Raw genomic sequence first — 27,211 nt, 5'->3', positions numbered from 1 at the left:
CAGTGGGGAAAAAGCAATGTTGTCTACCCTAGAATTCTTATCCCCTGCTACTCTTGTGGCTAAGGGGGCTTGTGAAGGGCACATGTAGGGCCTCCTCTCCCACAGCTGTGGGCAGATGTGAGGCTGTCAGGGGTGGGAAGCTGTCTGTCAGGTACCAGTCTCAGGCCAGGCAGAGGTGAGGGAGCGAAAGGGGAACTGGCTGCTCTTCTCTAGGCAAAACTAAGCAAACTTAAAAAACTAGAATCAAACTTGTGGTCCCAAATAAATTATTGGCTGCCTAAACATAGGACTCACGCATCACTGTTCCTAGCCTCATTTTCTGAAAACAACAAAAAAAATAACTTACAGTGAGCTAAAAAAGAATTCTTTAAGAAATATCAGTTTTCATTTTCTCAATGTGATGACTCAATGTGCATCAGGGAGGGCAGATCTGCCAAACTCAGAGAGTGAGGCAGGGGGAGAATTTATGAAAGAAAAAAAAAAGAATATTTAGAAGATAGAAAAGTCTAAACGATCCACATGCAGCAGGGTCTATGCTATGGTTTTCTAAGAAGGCATCTATTTTCTTGACTGAGGAGAAGTTTGTATTGCATCGTTTTTTTAACTTTTTTATTTGAAAAAGTATTTAAAAGTATTTTAAACTGGAATAAAATCACATGTCAAGGTTTTAAACCACATGCAGGGGTGACTGTGAGGGGCAGATGATGAAAGCTGTAATCAATGTAAGTGGAGTATAACAGACCTGAAGATTTATGAATGGACAATAAATTACTCCCTCTCTCTTTTATCTACCTATCCTCTTCTTGTATCCTGTAAGACCATCTTAGTTATGAATATCTGATTCACACACTTTTGTTAACCTGATTAATTTTACACAATGTGAGCAGTAGTAGCAGTACCAATAAAGTATTTAAAGAACATCTTCCAGTTAAATGTCCAACTCATTCTCCTCTTTCCAAAAGTTGCTGCCACCAGAAGAATTAAAACTTACCTTCAAAACCTATAAGTTATTTAGATCTACAGTCTGCCACTTTATGGGGACACCGGTAATTTATGAAAGCCCTAGACTTGGGGATTCTGTGACTGAGCCCAGGCTGTGCTTGGTAGCGTGACTCCTGGAGCTGGCTATGATTTCAGTGTGCAGAGTTACAGAAATGGGTGCCTCAGAGTCACTGCTACCACACACCGTATGTTGCTGCTTATCTGTGGCTTTTCTTATTTGGCCTAGAGACACATTTCTCTAATTTATGCAAAGCAGAAGTCAACAAAACAGATTCTTCTCCAATTACATTTTCATTTCACTTGATTTTATTTTTTTTTTCCCCTGCTGCAATATGTTTTACTTTTGTTCATAACAGAAACAAAGCCAAAAAACCCACCAAAAACACAAGACAACAAAAAAAACCCCAAATAAACAAATGGAAAAATCCCTACCTTTAATGTTTGGAAAAATTTCTCTGAGATTATATATTGCCTCATGCACTAATATACACAATTAGAAGGAAAAGAATGGGTGCATTCTTTCAACAATAAAAAATTACTTAAATCACTGAAATGCACTAAGACACACAGAAAAAATGACAGTCTTGGTTAGTTTGAAGGCACAATAACATTTCTCAATAGTATGAACAATGTCAAACTTCTAGGGTGATGGTGAACAACAGCTAACTAGCAAAGATAATTAAAAAACTGTGTACAGGTGGTAATGGCAGATGCAGGTGGAAAGTGTCAGAAGTAGGCAGTCAGGAATATTTTGGAAAGATGCACTCTACCTGTGTAGCCCAGCGAATTGTCACCATTATCAGAGGTGGGGAGTGGTGTCCCGCTGTCGGTCCCCCTCTCTAGGTCGTCGGAGTCTGTCGGAAACAACACCAGAGCTGCTGATGGGGTCACAGTTGTAACAGTAGTTGCCATTTCGATCACAACACGTCCAGACACAATTAACTCCACACATGACAGCAAGAGCCACAGTGCCAGCGCACGGCACACTTCATCCTTCCCCTGCCTGCATGGTGGTACACAGTGAAAGGTGGCTGGGAGCATTGCCTGGGGTCCCCAAAATGCTGCCCGCTGTCCTTCTCTGCCCCTTCCAAATCTCACTCTGCAGCCCGCCAGGCGCGGTGGCCACCCTGCCAACCAGCCAGCACAGGCTGTGGTGAGCATATGGGGACAGGAAGGCAGGAGAGCTGAATGCTAGCATTGCTAATTTTCCACCTTATTGTTAATCAAAGCTATTGACTGTGATCACTCCCCATCATCGCTTCATCTCCTGGCAATTACAGACTCAGGGGACTTCACCTCTTTGTGGCGAGGAGGCGGGGGGGACAACTGTGTCTTGGCAAGCACGGAGGGGAGGAGCGGGGAAGACTGCTCTACCTCTCTGGAAGATGGAGCAGTGGAAAGGGGTAGAGCCCCTCTGTGAAAAGGCAACAGTTTAGCAACATAGGAATTAAGACACATTTTCTGAGTTGAAAGATGCTTGCAAGAATAAAATTCAATTTTGATGTCACATTAAAAAAAAAAGGGAAGGGAAGGCAGCTGGTCAGATAAACACATAAATTAATACGTGTTTTAAAACCCCAAGATCAATTGCTGATCAAAACACCACAAAACACCACAAAGATAACTCATAATAATGAACTAAATAATTCAAAGCAAAAAATATCATAAAAATGACAGTGGCTCTGAAAACAAAACAGCACAACCCAAAGGAATTTGTTGTCAATATTACTAGATCTTTTCACTCTCATCTATACAGCTCAATGCAAAACTGTTTATAAAACTTAAACTCTATTTTTAATATACTTTTGACAGTGCACTGTCCAACAGATAACCCCTAAAAACAAACATTCCTATTTTGTTAAAAAAAATCCACAAAACCAAAACAACTGCAAGAAGCAAATATCTTTGCAAGATTATCACTAACACAACAATAGGCTGCTTATTTCTTTTTTACTGTTGACAGGTGTCAGATAATTTATTAATTATTGTAAAGACCCTGGACAGGAAAGATGTGTTTTGCTCTCTCTCTCACACATATTCTTGACTTCTGTAATTACTTTCTTTTCAATAAAATCCACATACCACTAGAAATCATCCTGAAGTTTCACAACACACCTAAAACAATTATTTATGAAATCAAACAAGAAAAAACAGAAGTGGATTTTAAATTTTTTTTCTGGAGCCTTAATTTTGCTAGTTCATTTTAAAAATGTGATGCCAAATGTTCATATTCTCCATTTGTCTTTTAAGCAATCTTACAGGAACAGCATCCTTATGAATGGATATGTTTTTAATTACAAAGCAAAAACAGAAAGAAAACCAAAATCCTCAAGACCAATCCATTTAAGGGGGACTCACTAGAAAAATATTTCGAAAAAATTGTCAGTTAAGGAACTGATGTGCAAATTAAGAAAAGACAAAAAAAACCCAGCAAGCCAACCAAACACTATGGTGTGTCATCCTGGCAGACGAAGAAAGTGAAATATGTTCATTTATTGGTCCATTCATCTTTGCTGGCTTGCTAATGGCCAACGTCGTGTACATCTTTAAAATCTGTTCTGAAAATGTCTGTAAAGTGACTGGATCAACATTCTGCTTCTCCAGATTGCTCACTTATTTGCATTCAAGGGTGGATTGGGTCAGAGTTTTAAATCACAACAGTAAAGGACAGAAAGACAGGACTTTTAATTGAATTAAGAGGCAGAGGTTATGCCTACTTTTTTTTAGAGGAAATGTTTATAACCAACTAAAGAAAGTTCAAACTGAGATTTCAAGCAACAAACCTGCTGATGATAATTTTGAAAAATTAATTTCCTTCTAGGAGATTTAACCACACATTACTCAAAATTATGAAGAAGAAGGAAGATGCACTGAAAGCTACTGGAGTGTTCTACGTGTCAGTGTAATGTCTGGTGTCACGTGCAAAATATATTTGCATAGTGAAATCATCTTTTGTACCCAAGATATTCCCTCAAACATAGCATTGCCAACAATTTGCCAACCCTCCTTGTTACACCTCACAAAATGACTGATTCTAGCGTCCTTTAGCAAGACTCACTTAGGAGTATAGTTAGAAGTCCCCATTTCAGAAATTATGTGCATTTAATACAGCCAACAGGACATGAGAGCAGCAGCTTTAGAAAACTAGGTTACAACTACTTGCAGCCCTTTAGGCACAAATATTTTGGCTTCAGTCCCTGCACTAACAGAAATGAGGGGATCAGTCTCATTTTCAAACAACTGATATTTACATAGTATCTGTTAGTGACAATGTACTTCCTATTTAAAATCCAAAAGCACACAGTCTTTATTTACTCTCTCATTCTTTGAGAAATGCTACTTTTGATTGAGTCATAAATAACATTATATTCAGCTAATGTTAAATTATGGTCTCTGGCTGGAAATGACTTTCACTAATGACAATCCTTGAAATTCAGCTCTTGCTGTGCGTGAATTCTGCCCTTTTCACTGAACAATAACTCTGCACCCAAGTTCTACATTTTGAGCTGTGGTTCCCTGCACTGGAGTGAATTTTATTTCAGCTCTGTCACAAGATCCAGCTTTGTCTTTGCCTGCAAAACTTAACAGAAAAGATAAAAAACTTAACAGAAAGAAATACCACAGACTTAAACAGCAAGTTTCACCATGAGATTGCTGCAAAGATACTCTGTTGAATGGGTGGCAAAGGACCTCAATGTAAAGCCGTGATGTATTTACTACTACTTCCTTGCTGTAGGATGAGACAATTTTCCACTTGGCTTTACTAAATATAATGAACCTTTTTTTTTTATCATAATACTTTTTGAACTAGTTGCACTGCCAAAAAAAGTGAAAGGAATGAATTATATAACTTGGAACAATTCACCTGATGTATGAAAAATTTACAGCTCAGTCTGAGTCAAAGCAAGGGCTGAACTCAGTACCTCTTGTCTCTTAGAGAATGCCATAATCACTCTATAACAGGCTTCACAGAACTGACAAACAAAGATGTCCCTCAAAACAAGTGAAAGTCTTGGTTGAATTTCTGTATCAGACAAGAGGAATTTAAACCAAGGTCTCGGATATCCTAGTTGCTCAGAAAAGCCTATTTGCAGTGAAATAAAACTTACACTTTAAAAAATGCCTAAGCAGTAATTGGTTTATTCATTAAGTAAAAAAACAAACAAACATAACAACCAAACAGAAAATTACTTTTTACCTGTAACTATGCAAAACTTCAGGAATAAAGTAAAAGGAATTCCCTACTACTCCTTTTTTTTTTTTTTTTTTTTTTTTTTTAATACTTCCAAACTGGTTTATTTTTGAAAAGAAAGATGAAAAGTGAAGCCTTGAGTACCAAACTGAAGAAAAGGAGTGAGCTACCCTTTATCCTTTTCTTTCACAGGAGCATTTGAGAGGTGTCTCATTTGAGAGAAGGAACACCCTCATGATGAAAAATACCTCGTTCCCTCTTTCTACAGCCATATTCAGATTCACCATTTTTTCAGTTGGACAAGTACATAAAGGCATTAAAAAAACCCAAGAAACTTCTATTTTGACTTGACTGGAGAGTGCTATGTCTACCAGCACTAACTGGTCTAGTTTTTGGTGAAATGGTTTCAAGTTTAGTCAGAGCAGCCCAAGAACAGATAACAGAGCAGCAACAGGATTTAGCTTGATGATACAAGTTGAAAACATGTTTAGGTAGTTCAATGGTAGTCAGATAGCACTAAAGAGGTATGTGAATATGGGGAAGCTTTTCCAATGAAATTTCCACTGAAATTTTATTGGAGTACATCAATATCCACTAAACACCACTCATTAATTTACGTGTCTTTAAGTTTTAAAATGACCAGAAAATGTGAGTACTAAATATTTACTATTGTTATTCATTCTTTTAGCTCCTATAACACCTCAGAACAGACACATTTATTTTTGCACGTACTTATATTAAAATGCTTTGTGCAATCATAACCTCAAATATTATAATAAATATGCTTTTAACCATGGTTCTGCTATTCATTGAAAATTCACCAGTGATTTCCACCCCCACACAGGTAACAGAAAGTGGTGCCATCAGTTACTCTTTCTTTTGTACCGAGGAGATATGTCTGTATGACACCTTTTATTGATGACATATCCTTAAAAGTCCCCAATGATTCAGTATTGATGTTCTGGTCCATCCTCCTGGAGGACGTAAAGACAAGTTGAAAAGACTTACACAGAAACAACTTCTTGCTACTGTTGGAATATCACTTGAGTTTTTACATGGGTGATTGTTTATCTGAAATGAAAGCGACCTTCTGAAAAATGTCTGACTACAAAAATAGTAATTGTTACCACATTTAATGTCAAAATATATAACTGTATTATTTCTTGTTACTTTTCTCTAAATTTCACTATCCTAAACAGCTCAGAGGTACAAAATTAGGAGGAAAGATAATGAACATCTTTTTGTAAATAAACATTAAGAAAAGATTAGGGTGAAACAAATTAATATAAACTACTATCAATATTAGAATTGTGTTCTACAAATTGGATCAATTCTCATTGATTCATTTCTAGTGATCTAGAGAAATTTAGGAAGAGACATCAGAAAAAAAACCCTAACTGTGACCACATCAAACCACAACCTCAGATAAGGAAATATATTAGTAGCTTGGTTAATTGTTTTTTGTTTGTTTGTTTGTGATTTGGTTTTGGTTTTGTCTCCAGCGTTTTGATTTATTCTAGGGTTTTCATTGGAGTTCTAGTAGAAATACAATATAATATGTCTTAAGGTTTATTTAATTTAATTGTATTTCTTAATTTTGTTATACATAATGACAAAACATTTTATGCTATCAGAATATAGATAAGTAAGGATAACACCTAAGGTAGAACCACCATTAAAATTAAATTAATGTATCTGTGAGAAGTAACTTTTGTAGAGGGAAGTACTATCTAAAATTTTATGTTTATTCAGAAAAGTACAGATAAGCTTTCAAGAATGTAGACCTATTCTTCAGATCTGGAACAAAAAGAAAAAACTTCAAGCTATGTGCAGAATTTGGAACAATTAGGTCACCCTTAGACTATCACAGCTTTTTAAACACTTGCAAGTCTGTATCAGAAGCCTATGTAAGCACATGGCTGATTAATCTGGAGAATATTTTTACTGATGTTTCATATTAGCTGGAAGGAAGTATTCTATTATTTTTCATAAGATGTTCACATTCAGCCAGCTAACTTGTTTAAATTTCATAACTTCAGGGAATTATGACTACTTTCATCAGCTGAGAGAGAACTTCTCAAGAGATTTCTGATTACCGTGGGAACTACTATCAAGACATTTAAATAATAACTAGCAAAATATACAGTTGAAGAACAGGTTATGCAAGCTTCCCATACAATCCTCCAGCTCCACTGGTCTTCTTGCAATAATCCCCTAGCCATTGTAATAAAGTCTATGGGACTACACCCAGTTCTCCAGGCATTAACACCTGGAGGTGCTTCTGTGACTTTAGACCTTTAAGGTGGTTTTGAGGCTAAATTATGCAGCTGCTTTATAAGTAGTTGCCCCCAAAAGAGTAACAAAGAACTGGGTTCATTTTCTTTTTTCTGTAGAATGGGAATACAGAAAAACACCACCATGCTTAATTACCCCATATTTTATTCAGCTGAGTGGTGAACTTAGGAAAGGTGGTGATTCCCCTCATTAATGACTACTACAAACAATGAAAATGCAGGAACTGATTCAACACACCAACCCCACCAGCCTTACAGTCACATGATTTGGATTGAAACTACAATAAACATCATCATTGGAGGGGATGCCTGCAATTCAAGAGCTGGGAAAGCCCTTTCTTGTTCCCTTGCTTTTCTGTATGTGCAAAGTCATCTTCTGAGTCATCAAAGATATATCTGCAACACAGCTGTGTCATTTACATTTTACTAGTTGACCTGCAGAGCTCAGCACAAAGACTAATATTAAATCAATGTATGTCAATGCTTGTTTATAGGAAGAATGGACACACTTGCACTAATACGCTGTTCAGCAAGGGGATACATTGACATACTAAGTAAGCCTCTTAAAACTGCTATATATGCAAGAATATCTGATATCGGAAGAACCACAGGTCCTTTTTGTTTTCGTTTTTTTCAGAAGACAGTTCTGGCTCCTTTTCTAGCTGTGCTGGCTTGGTTTTTCCCCCTCTCCTTTTAGGAGGACAGCCTTTGAGCCTTTTAGCTGTTGCCAATGCATGTTTGCTACCTCCCAACAGTGACTTCAGCCACATATGATTATTCATACCCTTAGCACATGGATTTCTCAGAGGAAATATGCCCAGTTCTTGCTCTTCTGTGATTCCCTTCCTTTTTGCCTTTCATAATCACAGCCCTTTGGCTATGACAGAGAAGCCTGCACACAGGACACGTTCTGAAGGTCCTCTTCCTTTCATATTTAAGGCAACTCATGTTCTATTTAATCCGTCCTCTGCACAAGGCAAAAACCTGATAATTAAATAATTTTAAAAAGAGGTTTTAGCCCTGTTGTAGTTTACAAAAAAAGTATTTGTGGCCTAACAGAAATTAATTTAGCAAGTAGTGCACAGGGATGATTTTTAAGTTAAATGAAAGGGTGAATTGCCAGATAAACAAGTATTCACTCTGACTAGTAAAAAGAAAAACATACCATGTCAATCAGTACAGCTCTACAAGAATAAATTTACAAGCTACAAGCATTATCAACTCACAAATACATATCCATGCAAAGTAGTAGTACATCAAGTCTGTCCAGAATTCCCTTTCCAATTAACCTTCTAAGACACTGAATCACCCACAGATATCAAATGATTCACACTTGCTACACAACTTTTTAAATCCAAAGAACATTTTCTTTTACTCGTGCTCAGTAGAGTTAAGTACTTCAGGGTAGTTTTTGTCTTTTATTATTAGGTCATAGGAGTTCTTTCTATAAAGATCTTCCTAAGAGCTACTGCTTTTTTGCAGTGTAATGAAATGTATTCTACAAAGGAAGTTAAGTTCGTCCCTTGGAGAGAAGGCATACAACAGGTGTTCCTCCTTTCTTGTTTACCTGAGCTGACTACTTGCTGCTCAAAATCATATCCTTAAGAAAACAAATGATGGACCATGTAAGCATTTGCCTGGAAAAATTGATATTAGGCTGAAGTCCTTTCTTGTTAAAGCAGCAAAATGCTCCCATTGACTGTATGCAGTGTTATGTTAGCACAGCTGCAAATACTTCGGGGAAACGAAAGAGCCACAAATAAAGAATTAGCAATTACTATCTAGCTCATAATGAAACATACGTATGTCCCAATCAACTTAATAATTCTCAGCCTAAACCAGGAAATATTTATAAAATAGTGGTAAGTCAATGTAATAGTTCCTATTGGTCCTTTAGCATCTTCCAGCTAGGAATTTCATTTCTCAGTGTGATTCATTTCAAAAGAAAATACAGAGTCAAAATTTTCTCCAAGTTTATGAACTCAAACTCCAGATAAAATAGAACATAGATGTAATTAAATAGTCAGAATAATCAATAAGTCTTCAATCTCATCAGAATTCAGCTCTGCAAAATTAATACCAGATAAGAAATCACTCAACACAGCAAGGGGAACTTGGGTTTACAAGGATCTGCAGATTTCTCTAGATATTGTCAATTTGTAATATTGTGTACATTGAGCATGGGAATTACTAGCTAGAGGCTGTAATTTTGAAACAAAATAGGACCTTCAATAGATCCATGGGAACTGCTGAAATAATTAGAGCTGTAACTAGAAGCACAGAGCCCAAAGCAATAAAGTATGAACACTGAAAAATGTTATGTTTTAAACTACACAAACATAATGAGAAAAATGCCAGTGTAAATAACAAAAGCAATCACATCAAAATTTTGATGGATAAGACTATAAGGTTAGAAAAATTGACCAAATTACCTGTGTTTAAAAACCAACCAGACCTTTTGAGATAAATTACCCAAATGAGACACAACCTTATCAGAAACTTCACTTTATGTGCTGGCAGACACAGGACAATATATAAATAGCAAATGGAAGCAAACAATTAAGCCAACCTTAAAAAGGAAAACCAGAAAACCCACAGTGCTAAAGATCAGGGAATTAGACTCCTTGTAGACTCATTTATCATCACAGCAATGAACTGAAAATGGAAGCACAGATGACTGAGAAACCATTGTGTCAGATTTACTTGTAGAAAGTTTCCCAAGTATATCATTGCTGGCTAGGTCACAGCTTTAATATCTCAGAACTGAAGTACAACACTGTAAGAGTGACAGCTTGAAAAAAAGAAAAATTTCTTTAGCAAACCCCGATTGTTTGTTTGTCCTAACTTCATTAAATATGTTGGTGCAGCTGCTTTGGGCAGGAAATAAGAAATACTTCTGAAGCAACATTATACATATCATATGTTTCTAGTGTGATTGGTTCCATATTGTTGGGGCCCTCAAACGCCTCTAGCAGAGTTCCTCAGCACATTTCAGTGTGTCAAACTACATAAAAGTCATAACTAGATGCTTGCTACGGGTTTGGACGGCTGCTATCTGGCACAGAAACTCCAGCAGGGAAGACAATGCCCTGGCTTCAGTCTGAACACTGCATTCTCCTGCAAGCTGCCAATAAAGGCGTATGGCCTAAGCCCTAAGGTGGCTAGAGTCCTCAGCCCAGGGATGCCCCAGTTCAGTGGCAGTGGGGCCAGCAGCCCCCAGCCCTTGCTGGCAGCAGCAGGTGGGCAACAGGCTATTGGGAGCACAGCGGATGTGTCAATAGGCAAATCAAGTGTTCCTCAGCAACACCTTTACTAACTTGTCAATAGGGAAAGTTAAAATCAGGTTGGGTCTCAAGTTGAAAACTGACTCCAGTGAACCTTTAAAAACTAAGGACACAGAGCAGAAATGAAGTATACCACACAAAGGAGTATTTCAGAAGATCAAGTCACTGATAGACATGGAGCTGTGGAACCAGATCTGTGCACATAACACGTCAATTGCAAGCAACTGGTAGCTCTCAATTCAGTGGTACATCACTCCTACCACTGAATTTAAAAGACTGCATTCTGTATCTAAAGGTTTGCTAGTTTGGAACTTCTTTGTGTTATGACACTAAGCATTTCTAGGCATGTGAAAGGTTACTTCAACTAGTATACTAAACTTCTACCATACTACTCACCAAAATGGAAAATATTTAATATTATTACAGATTTAATATTATTTACATGTATTGACTTTGTTGGGAATGTAGTTATGAAAGATTACAGAAAAAGGAGATGATAACGAAACACAAGCACAAGAACCTAGTGAAAGAAAAGCATATTTAGCATATTAAGGGCAATCAATCATCTTTCATTTCTAGCAGGCCAGACTACAGAACATTCCTGTACAGAAAACACTGTAATTTCAGAAGGTGCTAGATATGAAAAAAAGAGACTAACACGTTGGATCAAATAACATATTCAGCTAGAGACTGATCTAACATTGAACACTGGTTATAAAGTAAAACAATACAAAGAAGAATGATGCTGTTTTATTGCACCAACTTAATATTTCAAATAGAAAAAAACAAAACAAACTGCCTCAAAAGATAGTGCAGAAATTTAAACTTTAAAACAAAAGAAGCAGTTTACCACATCATTCCCATTACTCAAATTTTACAGTTTATCTAACTCTACTGAAACTTGTGTTGTTGTCATTCTGCAACGGGAGGGTGATCAAGGAGATGTGATATGATCTTGACAGTGTAAAATCACAGATAAACGAGCGTTAAGTGTATTTAAGTGCATGTAAGTGATCAAAACTGAGTATAACTGAAGCATTAAGTAAGTCAGTGAAAAAGAGCTTACGTCTGAGAGACAGAGACTACTTCAAGACTACTTCAGCAAAAGCTTCATAAATGGTTAAATATTTTAAAACATTTTCTTAGCTATAAAGGACTGAGTGAGAACAGAAACATTTGTCACTAGAAAGTATAGAATTAAACATTATCTAAGATGTTTCCCCTATAGTTTTTTTTCTCAGTGGTTATGGGAAATGCCTGTATTTTTGAAAATGCATTTAGTCTCAGAAAAGAAGGCGCTGATACATAGTACATAAAGAAAGTTATGTTCAGTGATGAAATGTAAACCGGGTTAACAAAATTGAAATAAAGAAAAAAATAAAATCTCCCATAAGCTGACTGAATATTAACTAGTTTTACACTGACTGGCACTCATGCCTGAGAAGTTTCCCTGGGTAAGCTCCTATTTAAGCTCTTATCAGCTTGAAACTTGAACATAATCATGTTTGCCTAGATTCAGGCTGAGTGTGTCTCAGGGTCCTGCCTCCCCAGTCATCTCAATCAGAATCCTAGACAAAACCTTCCCTATTTTCCTTGCAGCCTCCCACCATGGGTATTTTTCTCAAGGCAACCAAAAGACAGAAGTTAGTGTGTGGCAAAATCTTGTCCTAATATGCAGAGAAAATGTAACTACATCTTAGGCTCGCTGGTTCAGACACAGCTTTGAGACTCCTTCCATTTTTCTTTAAGAATTTGGTTGAGGTTAGCAAGTGAATTCAGAAGACACTTGAGGATGGTACCCAACAGATGTGCACTATGTGATAATGGAAACACTGTTCTGTAGAAAATCAGACTAAAGTAGAACACTTCCAGGCCCTTCTCCATTCCTCTCAGCTGACTTTATCAATATATATTTCACAATCTGCATTAGTAACATTAATACAAATTATGTATTTCATTAATCTGAACAATTATAAAGATTCTTACAATTGAAAAAAAGACCATTTGTAAGAAGAACATTGATAAAAAATGTTATAAGCACATGAAGATTTTTCTGATGACACAGTATCAAGGAAAATCTAGTTGAATTTAACCTGACCCCTCATCTATCATATCCTGTGGGTGAGTCAGTTAATGACTGTATTGATTCTCTTTTGTGTTCATTCTTATATACATCATCCAACCAAAGTGAGAGAAACCATAAGATATTAAATTTAGAGAAAAATATTTCATAGAGAAATATTTGAAGTTGCAGCTAAGAATTATTACTATACAATAGATTTGCTGTACTGAAATCATAGGACATAATTATATAGTCACAGTTGGACATATCACACAATGCCTGGCAGTAGTGTAATGCTAGTAACTAAAATGGACTTCAGCAGAATTGTAAAAGATGAGTATCTGATACATGTTAAGCGCCACATTTCACTAAACTCCGGAGCACTGGACTGGCTTGGGAATTTGATAATTCAGAGAACAATGATGAAATTGGTACCTGAGACCACGGTTTCTCCAGCCTACCAGTAACTGAAGATGAGAAGCAGGAAAAATATTCCATTTCTACATGCATCTAATTTCACAGGCATTTTATGGAGCTTGTTTTTTTTGCTCTTACTCAAATGTTAAGAGCAGAAAACATGACTCCTACTGTAATATTTTTCTGTTTTGAAGCAAGGTTGATCAATGAGAGAAATGGAAATTATCTTTCTTCCACAGGGAGAAAGGAGTCTCTGCACTTTGTGTGATTAGCTTCAGACTGTGAAGAAAGGTATCGAGTAGACTGAACTAGTATGTGACTAAAACACAGCAAACATGTCTAATACTACCCTATCGACAAAATACTTCTTTTAAAAATACTGGAAGCATTGTCAGTTTTTTCTTTGACCTTCCTTTCACAAAATGAAACGGTTCTATCTTTCTTATACAACTGGTTTTAATTTCCCAACTAAACAGCTCAACTAAAGAGTAATCTTTGATTCCTAGACCAATCCAATCAATTATTATTTTAAAATTTGCATATTTAGAAAGCTTAATCTTTGCAAGGATCTTCTGGGCATTTTCTTCATTTAAAAACCTCTTTCTCAATCAAGTGTGAACTCTCCTGTATTTCTAGTGTTTCAGGTTGTTTGGTGTTTCAGGTTTAGTTAACAGCAAAGAAAACAAAGCTGAAGATGCATCTTCGTGAAAACTGTGTTCACACAGCCTTCCATGAGTTGCTGAAAGGTCACTGTGCTAAGGGAGGCTGCAAGAAGAGAACACACATTCGATCCAGTCTGTGGCTCCTTTTAAGGAAACAATTGATTTCTTTTGTATTTTTATTACTAGAAAAACTGAAAACAGATATCTGAGGAAAACAGAACCAGATCTCCCACTGCAAGGACACTCAGAAAAATCTGGTTGGTGTCTCATGCAATGCTAAACCACAGGGGAAAACCTGGGATTGAGAAGAGCCCCTGACTGCTGCAGCTGGGGCTGGACCCTGCAGAGGTCAGGGAGGTGTGGCGGTGCCTCCAGGGAGAGCTTCCATGGGGCCCTACAGAGCTGAGCTACAGCTGCTGCTGCTGCTGCTGCAAGGGGAGGAGATGAAATTATAGCATGGAGGGGGGAGGCAGGGAGGGGAGGAAAGCAGACGGTCTGAAGGGATGAAAACACCACAGTTTCACTTTCATCCCTCTAATACTCGCAGGAATCGCTTTAGGTGGATGAAGGCCATCTCTTGAAAGTCTTGATTCCTCTGTTTTTATGCTTTGTATTTCTACAGAGAGTAGAAATGAAGTGATAATGAATGATCATTAAAATAATTCCAAACTGTCATTTAGATCCCAATGAAATGGGTACACCCTGATACATGTTACTTCAGCAAATATTGTGACTAGGTATTTTAGTAAATATAATCAAGCAACAGACAGCTACAAGATGACACTGCTCTTCAACCAAAAATCCTTGCAAGTAAAAAACTCCTGTACAGTCTTACGGTTACAAAAAATGCAAACTTGGAACTTAGGAAATTGCTGATCTTACTACAGTTTCCCCAGGCATGTTTTAGTCATTAATTCCATAACCATATCTAAGTATTCCTACAGTGTAAAGAACAGACGATGTTCAGTCAATAAGCAACTATGCAGTGTATGATTTCTCCTTGTTAATACATATTCCAAATACTGCTCTAATAATAGTTTCATTTTGCTAAGTGACTTTGTCATATGGTAATGGAAGTCCAATAGTGTTTGAAATATGAAGACCCTTAACACTGATTAGGAATCAGACTTCTTCAAAACTAACAAACTCACAGATGCTACTGCTGAATGTTCTGCAAATCTGAACTAATATATTTTCCCCAAGAGCCTGCGAGATGGAGGAGGTACTGTTTTTATCTCCATTTTAAAGCTTTAGATCTAGGATGCCACAGCAGTTAGCATCAAGTTCTCTGAAGAAAGCTATTTTCAGTCTTCTACCACCAAGGCTTCCAGCTTCATGTCTAAAAGCCTGTAATGCTGGAGCTAGTACAGGGAGAAGAGAACACCAAAGAAGTCCTAATGCTCTCTGTCCTAATACCCTAATGATCTCTGCTGCCTGATAGAATGATGTTGACTAGTTTAAAAGTTTAGCCTAACTGGCCCAAGGGAGCAAGTACACCAAAAATGTTATGAAGCCCAAGTGAGGACATCTCCTGCCTTCATAAACATTACTAGACCAATAAATAATGATTTGATTAACCTATGAAGGAACGTTTCCAGTCTTAGTAAAGGATTAATAAGCACAAAATACATTTGTCACTTCCACCAAATGTGTTAAAATGACAGAATAGTTAATCTGTAATATTCTGATTAAAACTCGTAATTAATATCTACTTTTGCAAAAATACATTTAAATGTTATATTCAGTCTTTAAAAATCTGGGTTTATGTTTGCATGGCTAATATGAAATCAAATATAAAATACTTTTATTTCTGTCTTCTATTTTTCACTCTTCAGTCCTTCTCTCAAAAAAGTAAAAATGTAAATCCTATTGCCATTTGTAAGTATGCATGTGGAAGAAAATTGATTGCTGAGGCAAAGTTCTGTATGTGCTGTGGAAAATAAAGTCATTCAGACAAAGGTTCATTTTATTTAAAGGAAACAGTTTGTGACTGATTGCTTGGGAACAAAACAAAGGAAAAGTTATTTTAGAGAATGTATTGGCTTATGGAATTAAGACAACTTAAAGAAAAGAAAATCTTAAGCAGAGATAGGTATTTTGAGAGAAAGACTGTAAACCATCTCAGCTGCTAACTTTTAAAATCAAGTATCTTACTATGTCACTTCCTTGTTGGGTTACCACAATCAGATCAATAATACTCAAATCCAGACAGGTACTAAGACACCAGATGCCTCTGTGGATCTATTCCCAAGTCTCTCTTTAACCAAATTATAAAACAGGAATAAAGGATTCCTGAATTATAAAATATGGATGTCCATATCAAACTTAGATGTGACTTAATGTATTTGTTATGACTATAAATTACACGATCAAAAATGTTTCAGTAATAATCTGAGAGGGTTTGACAAGTTATGAGGCATAAGTTTATCTAAGACATTTCTTAACCACTTAACCTTCTTAACTACTGAAAGTTGAAGAACTGTGTAAGTACAACCCTTATCTTATTAGTCCTATACTTTGAAGAGAATGTTGTATTTGCATTGTAATTACCTCTTCAGAAATGTCAGCTGCTGCACCCTGTAAAATAATTAGTTTTATTATGCCTAACTTCACCACTCCTCCTGAAAGCCAGCACTTTTCTCTGAGAGTGTGTAGGTATTCAGTGTTCTATAAAATAAAGATTTATCTTATATAACACCATTCATGTTTTAAAGGCAATGACAGGGATTTTCTTTGACACAAAGAGAAATACTCATACGTTGAGTATTTATTTTTTTTCTTTCTGCAAGACTCTTAAATGGTTGACAACTTTGTCCTACAAACTCAACTTTCTTAGTATGAGACTCTCTTAGTATGAGACTCCTATGCTAGAAAATCTAATTATGCTTAGCAAATATGAACACCATCCTAACAGATTATGTTTTGTCATTAGTATAAACTAGTGTCAAAATTGTTTCTGGTATTTCTGTATTTCTGTGCTACTACAGAAGCCTCTAGGAACATTTAAACATGACATTTTGCAACACCACTCAGTGCAATCCTGAACTGATACAAGTCCAAAATACTTTCCTTCTCCCAGTGTCTCACTGAATGCAAACCCCACATCTGCAAAACCCTATTCAGCACCTTCTGAGACTGTTGACTCAGGTTCTACTAATCTGTGCTATGGAATGAACTGCAAAATTACAAGTTGTTTTTAATTCTCTATTATGCTGAAGCACCCTTTGTCACCAAATTGATTTCTGGGATCATGTCCACGTGAAGAAGACACAACATTTTTTTGTTTGTTTGTTTGTTTTTTTGTTTGTTGGTTTGGGTTTTTTTTGTTTGTTTAAGGAATTTGTGACCCTTTAAATATACCAAAAAGTCTAATTTGGAAAGAGTAAACAATGACATGGTCTAAATATTTTCCTTCATGAAGCTGAACAAGCTGCAGCATGCCCAGGTTATTCTCAAGACAAAGAAGTCCAGACAAAAAGATCTTGGCATCCACAAATGCCATATGGAGTTTCCATGTGTCATTGCTGTATGACAAAATTACATCCTTTCCCCCCCGCCCCCCCCAATATATTTATAATATACTGACATTTCTGCCAGTTCTTTTTCTTCCAAATCTGGGAGGAGGAGAGTTAAATTATTCTTTTGAGTCCAGAAGCAGAGAAAAATAATTAGCTTAAAAAACTCCAGCCATCATCTGAAATGGCTTTTCCAGGCATAAAACTGCACATTATTAAGGCCTAGCATTGTGGGACTTTCCATGGCTTGAGGCTAATGCTCTCCCTAAGCAAAGCTGAGGATCCATCCTTTCTCATGCCTTGATGCTCCTGTTTCTAACCTTCACAGTTTGTTAGTGAGGTGACCTTCAACCTTTGATCCTTGAAAGGCTATTAGCAGTAACTCCAGGAGATTTGCATCAATAGCATGGCTGCAGGAGAGCATTCCCAGGTGCATTCTAAATGCAATTTATCACATTGTTGTACAATTAATCACTGGGATATCACGATACACTCAGAATGCATATAAAAATATTATAAATACATGTGTGAATAAATAAAAATTCACATTTAGTGTAGGTAAGTCAAGTTGTATCCACTTTGCTGCTATGACCCCATTTATGTACGGATTCCCCAGTTATCCTAATCCAAAAAAAGTATTTATGCAGGTACTTTGCTTCAAGCAAAATCTTAGTGTCATAAATGTGGAGTGTTCTCTAAACAAAGCTATAGAAATCAATGACACAAACTGCTAGAGAAATTATCTATGTGTTTCAGCAGCTTTTGCTGAATTGGGACCTAATCCCAACCCTTTACACTACAAACTAACATTTTAAAATTTGGGACAGGTTTGACTATGTGTCAGGTAAACAATTCAACACACCTGCCATGTTTGGTGCATTACTGTAATATCAATAAATAATAACATCCCACAGCCTGGAGTTATTTAGAAGAATTGCCAGTGATAAATAATTTGTTTTTTTTTCTCCTTTTTCACTGTAATTTGTACCAGTTCTTCTCTTCAAGATTCTCAATTATATTTCTAATTGGTGTCCTCCAAAAGATTTCTTTCGGGATAAAAGGAAGATTTTTATGGTGCAAATGTGTCACACTAGGTAAATTCTGCTGTGTTTGATGTAGCTGTAAAACAAAAGCATACCTGATGTAGTAGTGTATCTAGATACAATATTTGGAAACAATCCTGAAATAATTCCTCTTTTTCTATTTAAATAATAATTACAATGAAAGTGTATGCCAGAGATAAGAAGAATAAGGGCTATGATAACAGAATGTCCATAGAAGTTGCCAAAATAATGCTCCTTAGAGCAAGTAAGACAAAGCATTGTTTTACTGAGTTTATGGAATTGGAAATATATATATTTCAAGCATAACACAATATGATTCAAAACAGCTGACTTTTCATTATAAAGAGTTGAGAAATTACTGACAGTTACAACTTAAAATTACCCCATTGACGTAACTGTAACATGAACCAAAAGCCTCATCTTGCAAAGACTTTTGAGCTTTCTATTACATGCTGTGGGAAGCCCCATTGACCTCCTGGCTTTCAAGGTTAAGCAGGCAACTATGTCTTCTCCTCTTGATAGCTTAGTTGACTTGCGATCTAGCAAATGAAGACCTAAAAATTACCAAGCTTAAAACAAAGCATTTTTATTTGGGGCCAAATAATTATGTGGACTCAAAGGAAAGGAATGATAGATAAGGAGAGTAGAGTCACAAGGATGGAAGAATGAAGAAAAAAGTCAGGTTGAGAAATGAGCTCCAGCTGCTAACTCATAGAAATATTTCTCAATAAAGTTCATGAGGTTTTACACAAGGATACAGTAGTGTGTGTGACTGCTGAATAGTCCATGGATTAAGAGCCACAGACACAGATATAATCCTTCCTGAGCTTTTAGATTTTAACTATTATCAAGCCTGAAAGCTTCTCTTTTTGTTTTGTTTTTGTTTAGTTCTTTTTCTCCAATAAAGTTTATGGGCTTTATAATATGCACTTATTTAGTCTGTACAGTACCCTTTGGTGATATTACTACATGATCAGTCATAAAGAAAGGCAAGTAAACATTTTCTAGACTATTTTTGTAAACTTAAGTAGCTGAAAAATAAATGTTGAGTCTACCTAACAAATACCTTCATCAGTACTGAGGGAAAGATATAAAACCTACATAAACATAAAACTTGCCTCTAACTTTCTGCTCCTCTCATTCCAAAGTTTCCATTTAAGACAGCAATCCATGCAAAACCTTTCTTGAAGTTTCTCCATTGTCATTAGTATTAGAGTTGCATCACTGACAACACCACTACAGTTTAAAACACCAAGATAATCAAAGTCCTCCATTGTTACAGTCTCCAAATAGTAGTATTGATAGGATGCATAAAAAGTTCCAACTTCAGCAGAACATTGGACAGACATTTAGGTTTATCCCTCAAACAGCAGTTAAGCATATACTTTGTTAAGCATGTTTAAGAGACATTTATTTCAATAGAACCTAAGCATGTGGTTAGCTGCAGTTACAGGCCTTGCCAAATGAGGATAAAAGTGCTCACAAAATTATGATTGCCTCTACATTTGAATTTCCTGGTGACTTTTAAAGACAGACTTTGAAAATGGTTTGTAAATATATTCCTTTATTCTTGCATATTCACTAATAGACTTGTGCTGGAGAGTCCTATAACAGTACTGTGCATATTCCTCTGATCGTACAAAAAATTCAAAATACCTATTATTTGCAATGTCTTGCCTGTAAAATGAGATGCCAACTTCCATGATCATTTGCTATTCTCTCTTTAGAAAAATTTTATACCTTTTAAACCTCCTAATTACAATAACAAATACAAAGTCCTTTTTAGTAATAAGGAAGGAAATGGGCACAGAATCATAATAAAGAAAAGCCAGCTGAGGAGCCTGCTAGAAAACAATACTATGTATAATTGTGTTTAATTATGCAGAATTAACAAATGGCAGCAGCACTGGTTGTGTTACTTGACCAAGGCTCTTTGCCAAGTAAACAAGCTGGTTTTAATGTAGGAAGTAACCCATTCAGTTATCTGGCGCCTTTGAGAAAGGCCCTGACTGCTGCGTTCTCCATCTGTGTTGCCAAAAACATTTAGCAGAAGAAAGAAATCTGTTGATTTGCTAAAGCAAGATAAATGTCAGTCATTGATATGGGTGAATGCACCAATAAGATCATAAAAAAGTTTTCTAAACATTTTATTCATCTGGAGCCAATGATTTAGTAACACCATGAGAGCTCAAAATACTAATTAGTATGAATTTGCAGGGTTGATATATTATACAATAGAATATCAAACATGTTTATTTGAATATATTACCTCCACTAACCCCTCCCCTCTCCATAAACACATATTTGAATGTATTTAAAAACATGTTTAAATATTTATGATCTCTAAAGCCTCATTATGTAATTTTCTCCTATGGTAAGCAACTAATTTGCATTTTAAAATGAACACAGGTTTGCTGATACATGAGAGGTTCCCGGAGAGTCAAGGTACCCCGACTCAGAACTGATGCCTTTAACAAACCTGAGCACTGACCTCACCAGTAGCTCCTCCTGCTTCCCCAACACTGTGGTCTGCCAAACAAGAGATCTGGCCTGGCACACCTGTGACAAGGTGTGCTGATCTGGGGAAGCTCGCATTCAAACTTTTAAAATTAAGTACAGATTAAAAAAACCCACAAAAACTTGCAAGGAGAAGGCAACAAAAACTCTAGGAGATTCCTACAAGTATGTAGCAATCTGCCCCTTCTGAACTTCTCTTTCACATGTAGGTTTCTTTGAGGGTTGTCACCATGAGAATGGTAACAGCAGCAGATGATCATCAAATGAATGAGAATTTTAAATGAGAAGTTCATTTATACACATATATTTGCAGGAAGGCAGAAGACCTATTGAAAACCATGCAGAGAAGCAGAATATGGGTTTTGATAGAACACAGAATACAGACTGGAAGTAAAAGGGGTGGAAAGTCTCTGTCAAACAAACTTCTCTATAGATTTGCATGGATTCAGGTTCACTTGAGTAGCTGGAGCTGGTATCGTTAAGATCCTGACTAGTTTTCTCTTAGGTCAGACCAGGATTCAGATTACTGCAAGGTACGGTGAGCTAGTTTCATCTGAAATCCTGGGAGAATGGTGAGTTTTGCCCAGTCTTTCTCAGGAAGAGTCACTGTCACAGAAATTTGGTTGCAGCTGACGAGAAACTAAGAACATAAAGACTGGTCTTTGCTTTCAGTGTTTCTCAGGATGACAGGGTACATGAAAACCAGGGACACCAACCTGTGGAGCACCAAGTGCAACAAAGGACTAAAGAGACCCATTTTACTACCTTAAAAATAATAAGCTTTAGAATTTAATGCTAATTTTAACCTCCACCTTTACTGGCACAGAACGGCAGTTTTCTCCTTCCTTTTTTTGCTATATTTTCTCAATGGCATTCAGCATCACAAAAAAACAATTCTTAAATCCACAGAATGTTATGTTTGGAAATATAAAGTTTAAATAAAAATGCCCCTCTGTGTCTGTGTGTGTATCAGTATGAGACTTCACAAAATTGAGCTATTTCCAAGGCAAACACAAGTAAATCTGGACATCCTCATCTATTCAATATTTTATAGGCCCAGTAAAACTTGATCAAAATCCACTTATACTTGTCGGTTGTGTGACCTAACCTTTAGGGAAGATTAATTAGATTAACAGACAACATACTGTAGATTCCAGTACTTCCTCAATGGCTATTAAATTACACAGAAGGAATTATGTTTTAGGGCCCTGCTTCCTTAAATCAAATTCCAGCCCTGTCACCTTTCTTTCATTTATTAGACTGCAAAGCTCTTGCTTCTTTCGTAATAAAAACTGAACCTCTGTTAAATTCCATCCTTAGTACTTGAAGTTATTAATGATTACTGTGCTTAGGATCAGATAACTACAGAATTGAAGTCTTCACTGGGAGAATAAGGTTCATGACAGGTATCCTACCAAAGGAATGAAAAGGTGTCACTTAATTTGTGAAGAGGCAAGGAGTAGTGGAGTACTCTCAGTTTTAAGAGAGCGGTGAAATCCCACAGCAGTGGAAAAACAGAGTGGCTGCTGATGTGGCAGAAAGAAGTACCCAAACTGGAAGAAGGAGGCCTGTTCAGCTCCCACTGTCAAGACAAATAACACTAATGTGTGGAATGCCTCCTGGTTAAGGCATGGAGTTGAGTAAATTTGGCTTAAGAAATACCTCTGCAGCTTTCCTAGCATATTTTCTTTTTTCTTTCTCAAAATGTTGTCCAAAGAGTAAGCAAAGTTTTTTGTGCACTTGCCCTGTATTCCCAGACACTAGGGAGCTTGGATACACCCATAAGCATGTGCAGAATATCCAGCATTGCCTAGAAAGCACCAGAGAACCTGTATACACACATCACAATGCAACAAGCTGAAGAAAAGAGACAAGGATCTGGGCTTTCCTACACTCACACCTACCTATAACCTGTTCCCAGGATAGTGTAAACAGCACAACAACTAAGAAACATAGGTAAATATGTCAAGCATAAAGAAATTAAGAAGATCTGAGTTCAGATCTTCATTCTGAAAAAGCTGTACAGCTAGGAGGAATATAATAACAAGCAGCACCAAGGGAATTACTCGGTGCTTCCATGATGTAACAAGAGACAAAAAGATGAAATATGTGACACAAGAATGACTATGGACATACTATCTGCTGCACACTCTTCCACAAAAATTGCAGCCTGCTACTGCTGTTAAAATTGCTAGAGACACTGAAAAAGTTAGTATGTAAATGTCAGTGACAATTTTTTTAAGTTATCAGGATGCCTGGACTAGATAGGAAGCAGTGCCACACAATCTGGCATGAAACACACCACTGTGCGCCTAGTCTCAGTCCCCATTAATGTTCCAGGCATTATGAACAGTATTCAGGAATGTCCCATTAGGACATCAGAAAGACCTGTCATCATCAAGACAGCACACTCTTGGTCTTTTTTCTCTGCAGCTCATTTCTGCTCTGCAATATTAATTCCATGCTACATGCCTAGCTTGCTCACTGCATTTACTGCTGATGCTGCTCTTTCTGTGCTCCCTGTATTGCTATGTATGTTAAGTATGTGCTGCCAAGTCCCCTTACAGTTAGTACAGTTGCTTTAGTAGCTACAGCAATCCATGGCTCCTAATGACAGGCCAATTATCTTTGAGGGTAGCAACTTACCCACAATGGTATTTCTCAAAAATTACGTAATTAAACCCATACGGCTTCAGTAAACAGCAAAGCAGTCTTCAAGAAAAAGCTTGATGAATAAAGACAAAAAAATCCTCTGGCTTTATTTAAAATATGCTTTAGCCACCTACTTGTATACATTTTTAAGAGAGAAATTTCATTTCAAAATCCAAGCAGGCAGGCCAGAGCCTTCAAGCAGCCTGAGACAAAGAGGGTTTGGAGCAATGGGATGGAGGGATGAAATAGCAAACCCTGACAACCCTGCACTTGTGATCAGGTAGCAGAGCCCAGGAGGGGAGCCCAGTAACGCAATTACGAGCAGGTGACACATGCCAAGAGAAACTTCAGTCTTCAGGCAAATGCTGCTAGAGGGACTTTGACAGGTTTTACAGAGGCTGTGCTAACTGATCAGAACTTCTTCAGGACATGAACTGAGCCCCGTGTCTGGCATGCAGTATGACAAGCTGTGAGGCCTTCTTACTAGAATCACGGCAGTGCGTAAAACCATTTTTTCTCTAGTGTTATTCTTTGTTTTGGACTTTTGTGTTCTGCTGGTGCTGGCATCTTTGTGCTTTTGCACAGTGAAAAAAATAAGAGTGTGAATATTTTACACTACCTATTCTTGCCGTCTTAATTTGGATGCCATCTACACCCCTGAGGATCCCTCCATGGTGGGAAATGCCTTGACAGTGATTTAAAACATCTGAACTACAACTACCGTCTGGAAGAGTCTGTCCTAATGTATTAAATACTTGCTTGAGAAGCAGATAAAAATGCAGCCTTAAAATAGGTGATATGATACTGCACTGCAAATAATGCTAAAGGGTTGCTAAAGGGTTTCTGCCAAAATGCTTTCAATTCTAAATAAGAAAAGGAGGAAAACAGACAGCTTCATTTGCCAAATGCCACAAGTTAGCAGCAGTGAGGGAAACACTACCCAAGCTCTGTTCTCCATTTACTAGACTTCATTTGCACAGCCAAAGACTTCTGTATGGCCACATTTTGAAGTTAAGCAACACCACCCCCCTAAAAAAAATTCTATCATGAATATTAGAAACAAACCAAACCAAAACCAAACAACCTCCTTATTCTCTCTTTGAATCCTGGAAAAATAAAATACTTTAACGGCTTCATCTTCTTACTGAATCTGCATTCTGAGCTCCCATTTGATTACCATAATGAGTCAGGGGGGAAGCACACAGTGAAAGATAGATTCTTTAAATGAAAAAAGGAAAAATTCTTAGTGTCACAGATGGCTGTCAGGATGAAATGGAGCTTCTGTCTGCTGAGGGAATCAGACATTAGTGTGAAATCTGAATAGAAAGGAATATAGCAGAAGGCAACATTTGTAAAGGAGTTCGCCACCAACTGGCATTGTGAGGGTTAATTTACTGCCAGGAACTGCTGGGCTTTTCATTCTCAGTAGACACACAATAGACAGATCCCAAAAGTACCCATCATAATCACAGATGCTGGGGATTAATGCAAAAATGAAAGCTTCATGAATATTAAAAATATCAAAACTGCTAATGATGTAGCAGAGTTTGGAATAACAACCAATCTGAAAATCTAAGTGTGTGCCATGCAGACATAGTGAGACGCTGTCTTTTTAAAACTGATTAAACCTACTCAATTTGTAATAGAATGAGGTTTATGCATATTAGGAGCTGAATTGACTGCCAAACTTTACAAATTGCAAGGGCTAATTACCATAATTAAGCTTTGGATTGAAGAAGAAAATTCCATTTATCTCAGAATGACTCAGTGGAACTTCAACAAAGAAGGCAAAGTACATCAGATGGTTTGGCCTTTTTTATCCTTTTTTTTTTTTTTTTTTTTTTTTTTTCCCCTCCATTCTTCTAAGTGGTGTTTCAAAGCAGTTGTGAAAAAAATAATCAGAATGACAGCATAGAAATGCTTTTACTTGAAAACCAGAAAAAATGCATAGATTAGGGATCTGATCAATTTTTTTGTAAAACCTCCCCTAGCAACTATTAAAGTAAAAGGTTAAATTTTCACACATAAAATCTGAGTCTGGGGTAATGCAAAGCCACATAACTTTTATAACCTGAAGCTACATATAATTCCTGTAACTATGCTTCATCAGTTTCCTGGAGAGGACACTGGGCAGTGTTTGATGCACTGGACCCTTCTTCTGCTATACATGTTTGCTGTTTGCCCTCTCATGCTGACACAGAGAAGTTACCTTGAAGGATGAAGTAACAGCTACCACAATTTAACATAAAGATTACATGTTATTGTATGACTTTGAGCTGGATCCAAAGTCTTCCACTAATCTCAAATGGGATTTGAATCTTGTCCTTAGGGAATGCTTAAGTCTGCAAACAATAAAAGCACAGCTGTGAAAACTTTATTACAACATACAGGAAAATGTCTTAGTGTATTTCCTTTCCTATCCCCTTGTAAGAAGAAAACATAATATGAAGGTCTTCTGTCAGTTTACCTGGGCTTTTAAGTGACATATGTATATGACCATACGTACATAGAGATACGATGCAAAAGAGAACGCTGAGATACTGGGGAAGTATTAATCCTCCCATGGATAATGGGACTCAACTTTTCACCCATTGGTTACTTCAGTTCTGTTTGCATTTTTCTAACTTTTGCTACTAGGATGATGATGATGATGATGACGATGTCTACACATTTTCAGATCTCTTTACAGAACGCTTGAGCAAAATGGTGATGAAAAAATATATGTACACATTCATTTCTTAAAATTAAAGAAAATTTACAATGCATTAAAAAAAACGCAAAGCAAATTAAACAGAACTCCATTTCATTCACTGTAGCTGTCAGGACAGTTATATATACCATTAGAGGTGTGCTATAAATATTTGTAAAAAGAAATACTAAAAGCCTAGGTAAACATATGAAAGAAAAACAGGCAAAAATAAAAAGATGTTCCCGTTTAAACTTTTTTTTTTTATATATATTCAGCTACATTAGAAGAAACAGAACTAAACAAAGAGAAATCAGGAAGAATTTCAAAACGCAGACAACTACAAGTGAGATAGATTACCTGAAAGAAGAGGGAGAACGTACTGATATTTATCAATCAGCATTGGTACTTTCAGGAACCATCTGAATTTGCTGGATCACATCTTTGTTAAAGCTTCAATAACATTAGTAACATTCATATGTAAACATATAGGACAAAAGAAACTACCAGCTAATTCTACTCCAGAATTTGCATCTATCAATACAGATTCAAATTTTAATGTGGTACCGCTCCTCCTGATTATATAAACCATACATGTCTGCTTCTCTGAAATTCTAATCTCATAAAACAGCTAAAATACAGACAGTAGCACTGCATTTACTCCTTGAGGAACTAACATAAACTGTATTAAAATACTAGATCATGGGCACTTTTTCAAAAACCTTCCATCTATGCGTGCCATGCCTTTCCCTTTTTTATATGGCTGCTAATACAGCCAGCTCTGGAGACAGCCATCATCTGAAATTCCCCACTATGCAAACTAAGCATCCTGGCAGTAACTTCACTCTGCATTTTAAGTAATCA

General features: G+C 36.8%; 1 protein-coding gene across 4 annotated transcripts in view; it reads right to left on the bottom strand.

Moving 5' to 3' along the window:
• The window catches only part of ROBO1 (roundabout guidance receptor 1), a 727,411-nt gene that overhangs the window by 365,428 nt on the left and 334,772 nt on the right, over positions 1 to 27,211 (bottom strand). For all 4 annotated transcript variants that reach the window (XM_051640235.1, XM_051640252.1, XM_051640268.1 and 1 more), the window contains exon 3: positions 1,773 to 1,856. In XM_051640235.1, the coding sequence (XP_051496195.1) occupies positions 1,773 to 1,856 (84 nt within the window). The remainder of the gene's footprint in view (positions 1 to 1,772; positions 1,857 to 27,211) is intronic.

Source organism: Apus apus, chromosome 1 (assembly GCF_020740795.1).
Source record: "Apus apus isolate bApuApu2 chromosome 1, bApuApu2.pri.cur, whole genome shotgun sequence".
NCBI classification, from domain to species: domain Eukaryota; kingdom Metazoa; phylum Chordata; class Aves; order Apodiformes; family Apodidae; genus Apus; species Apus apus.
Note: the sequence above shows the minus strand (reverse complement) of the source record. Positions and strands in the feature narration are given on the sequence as shown.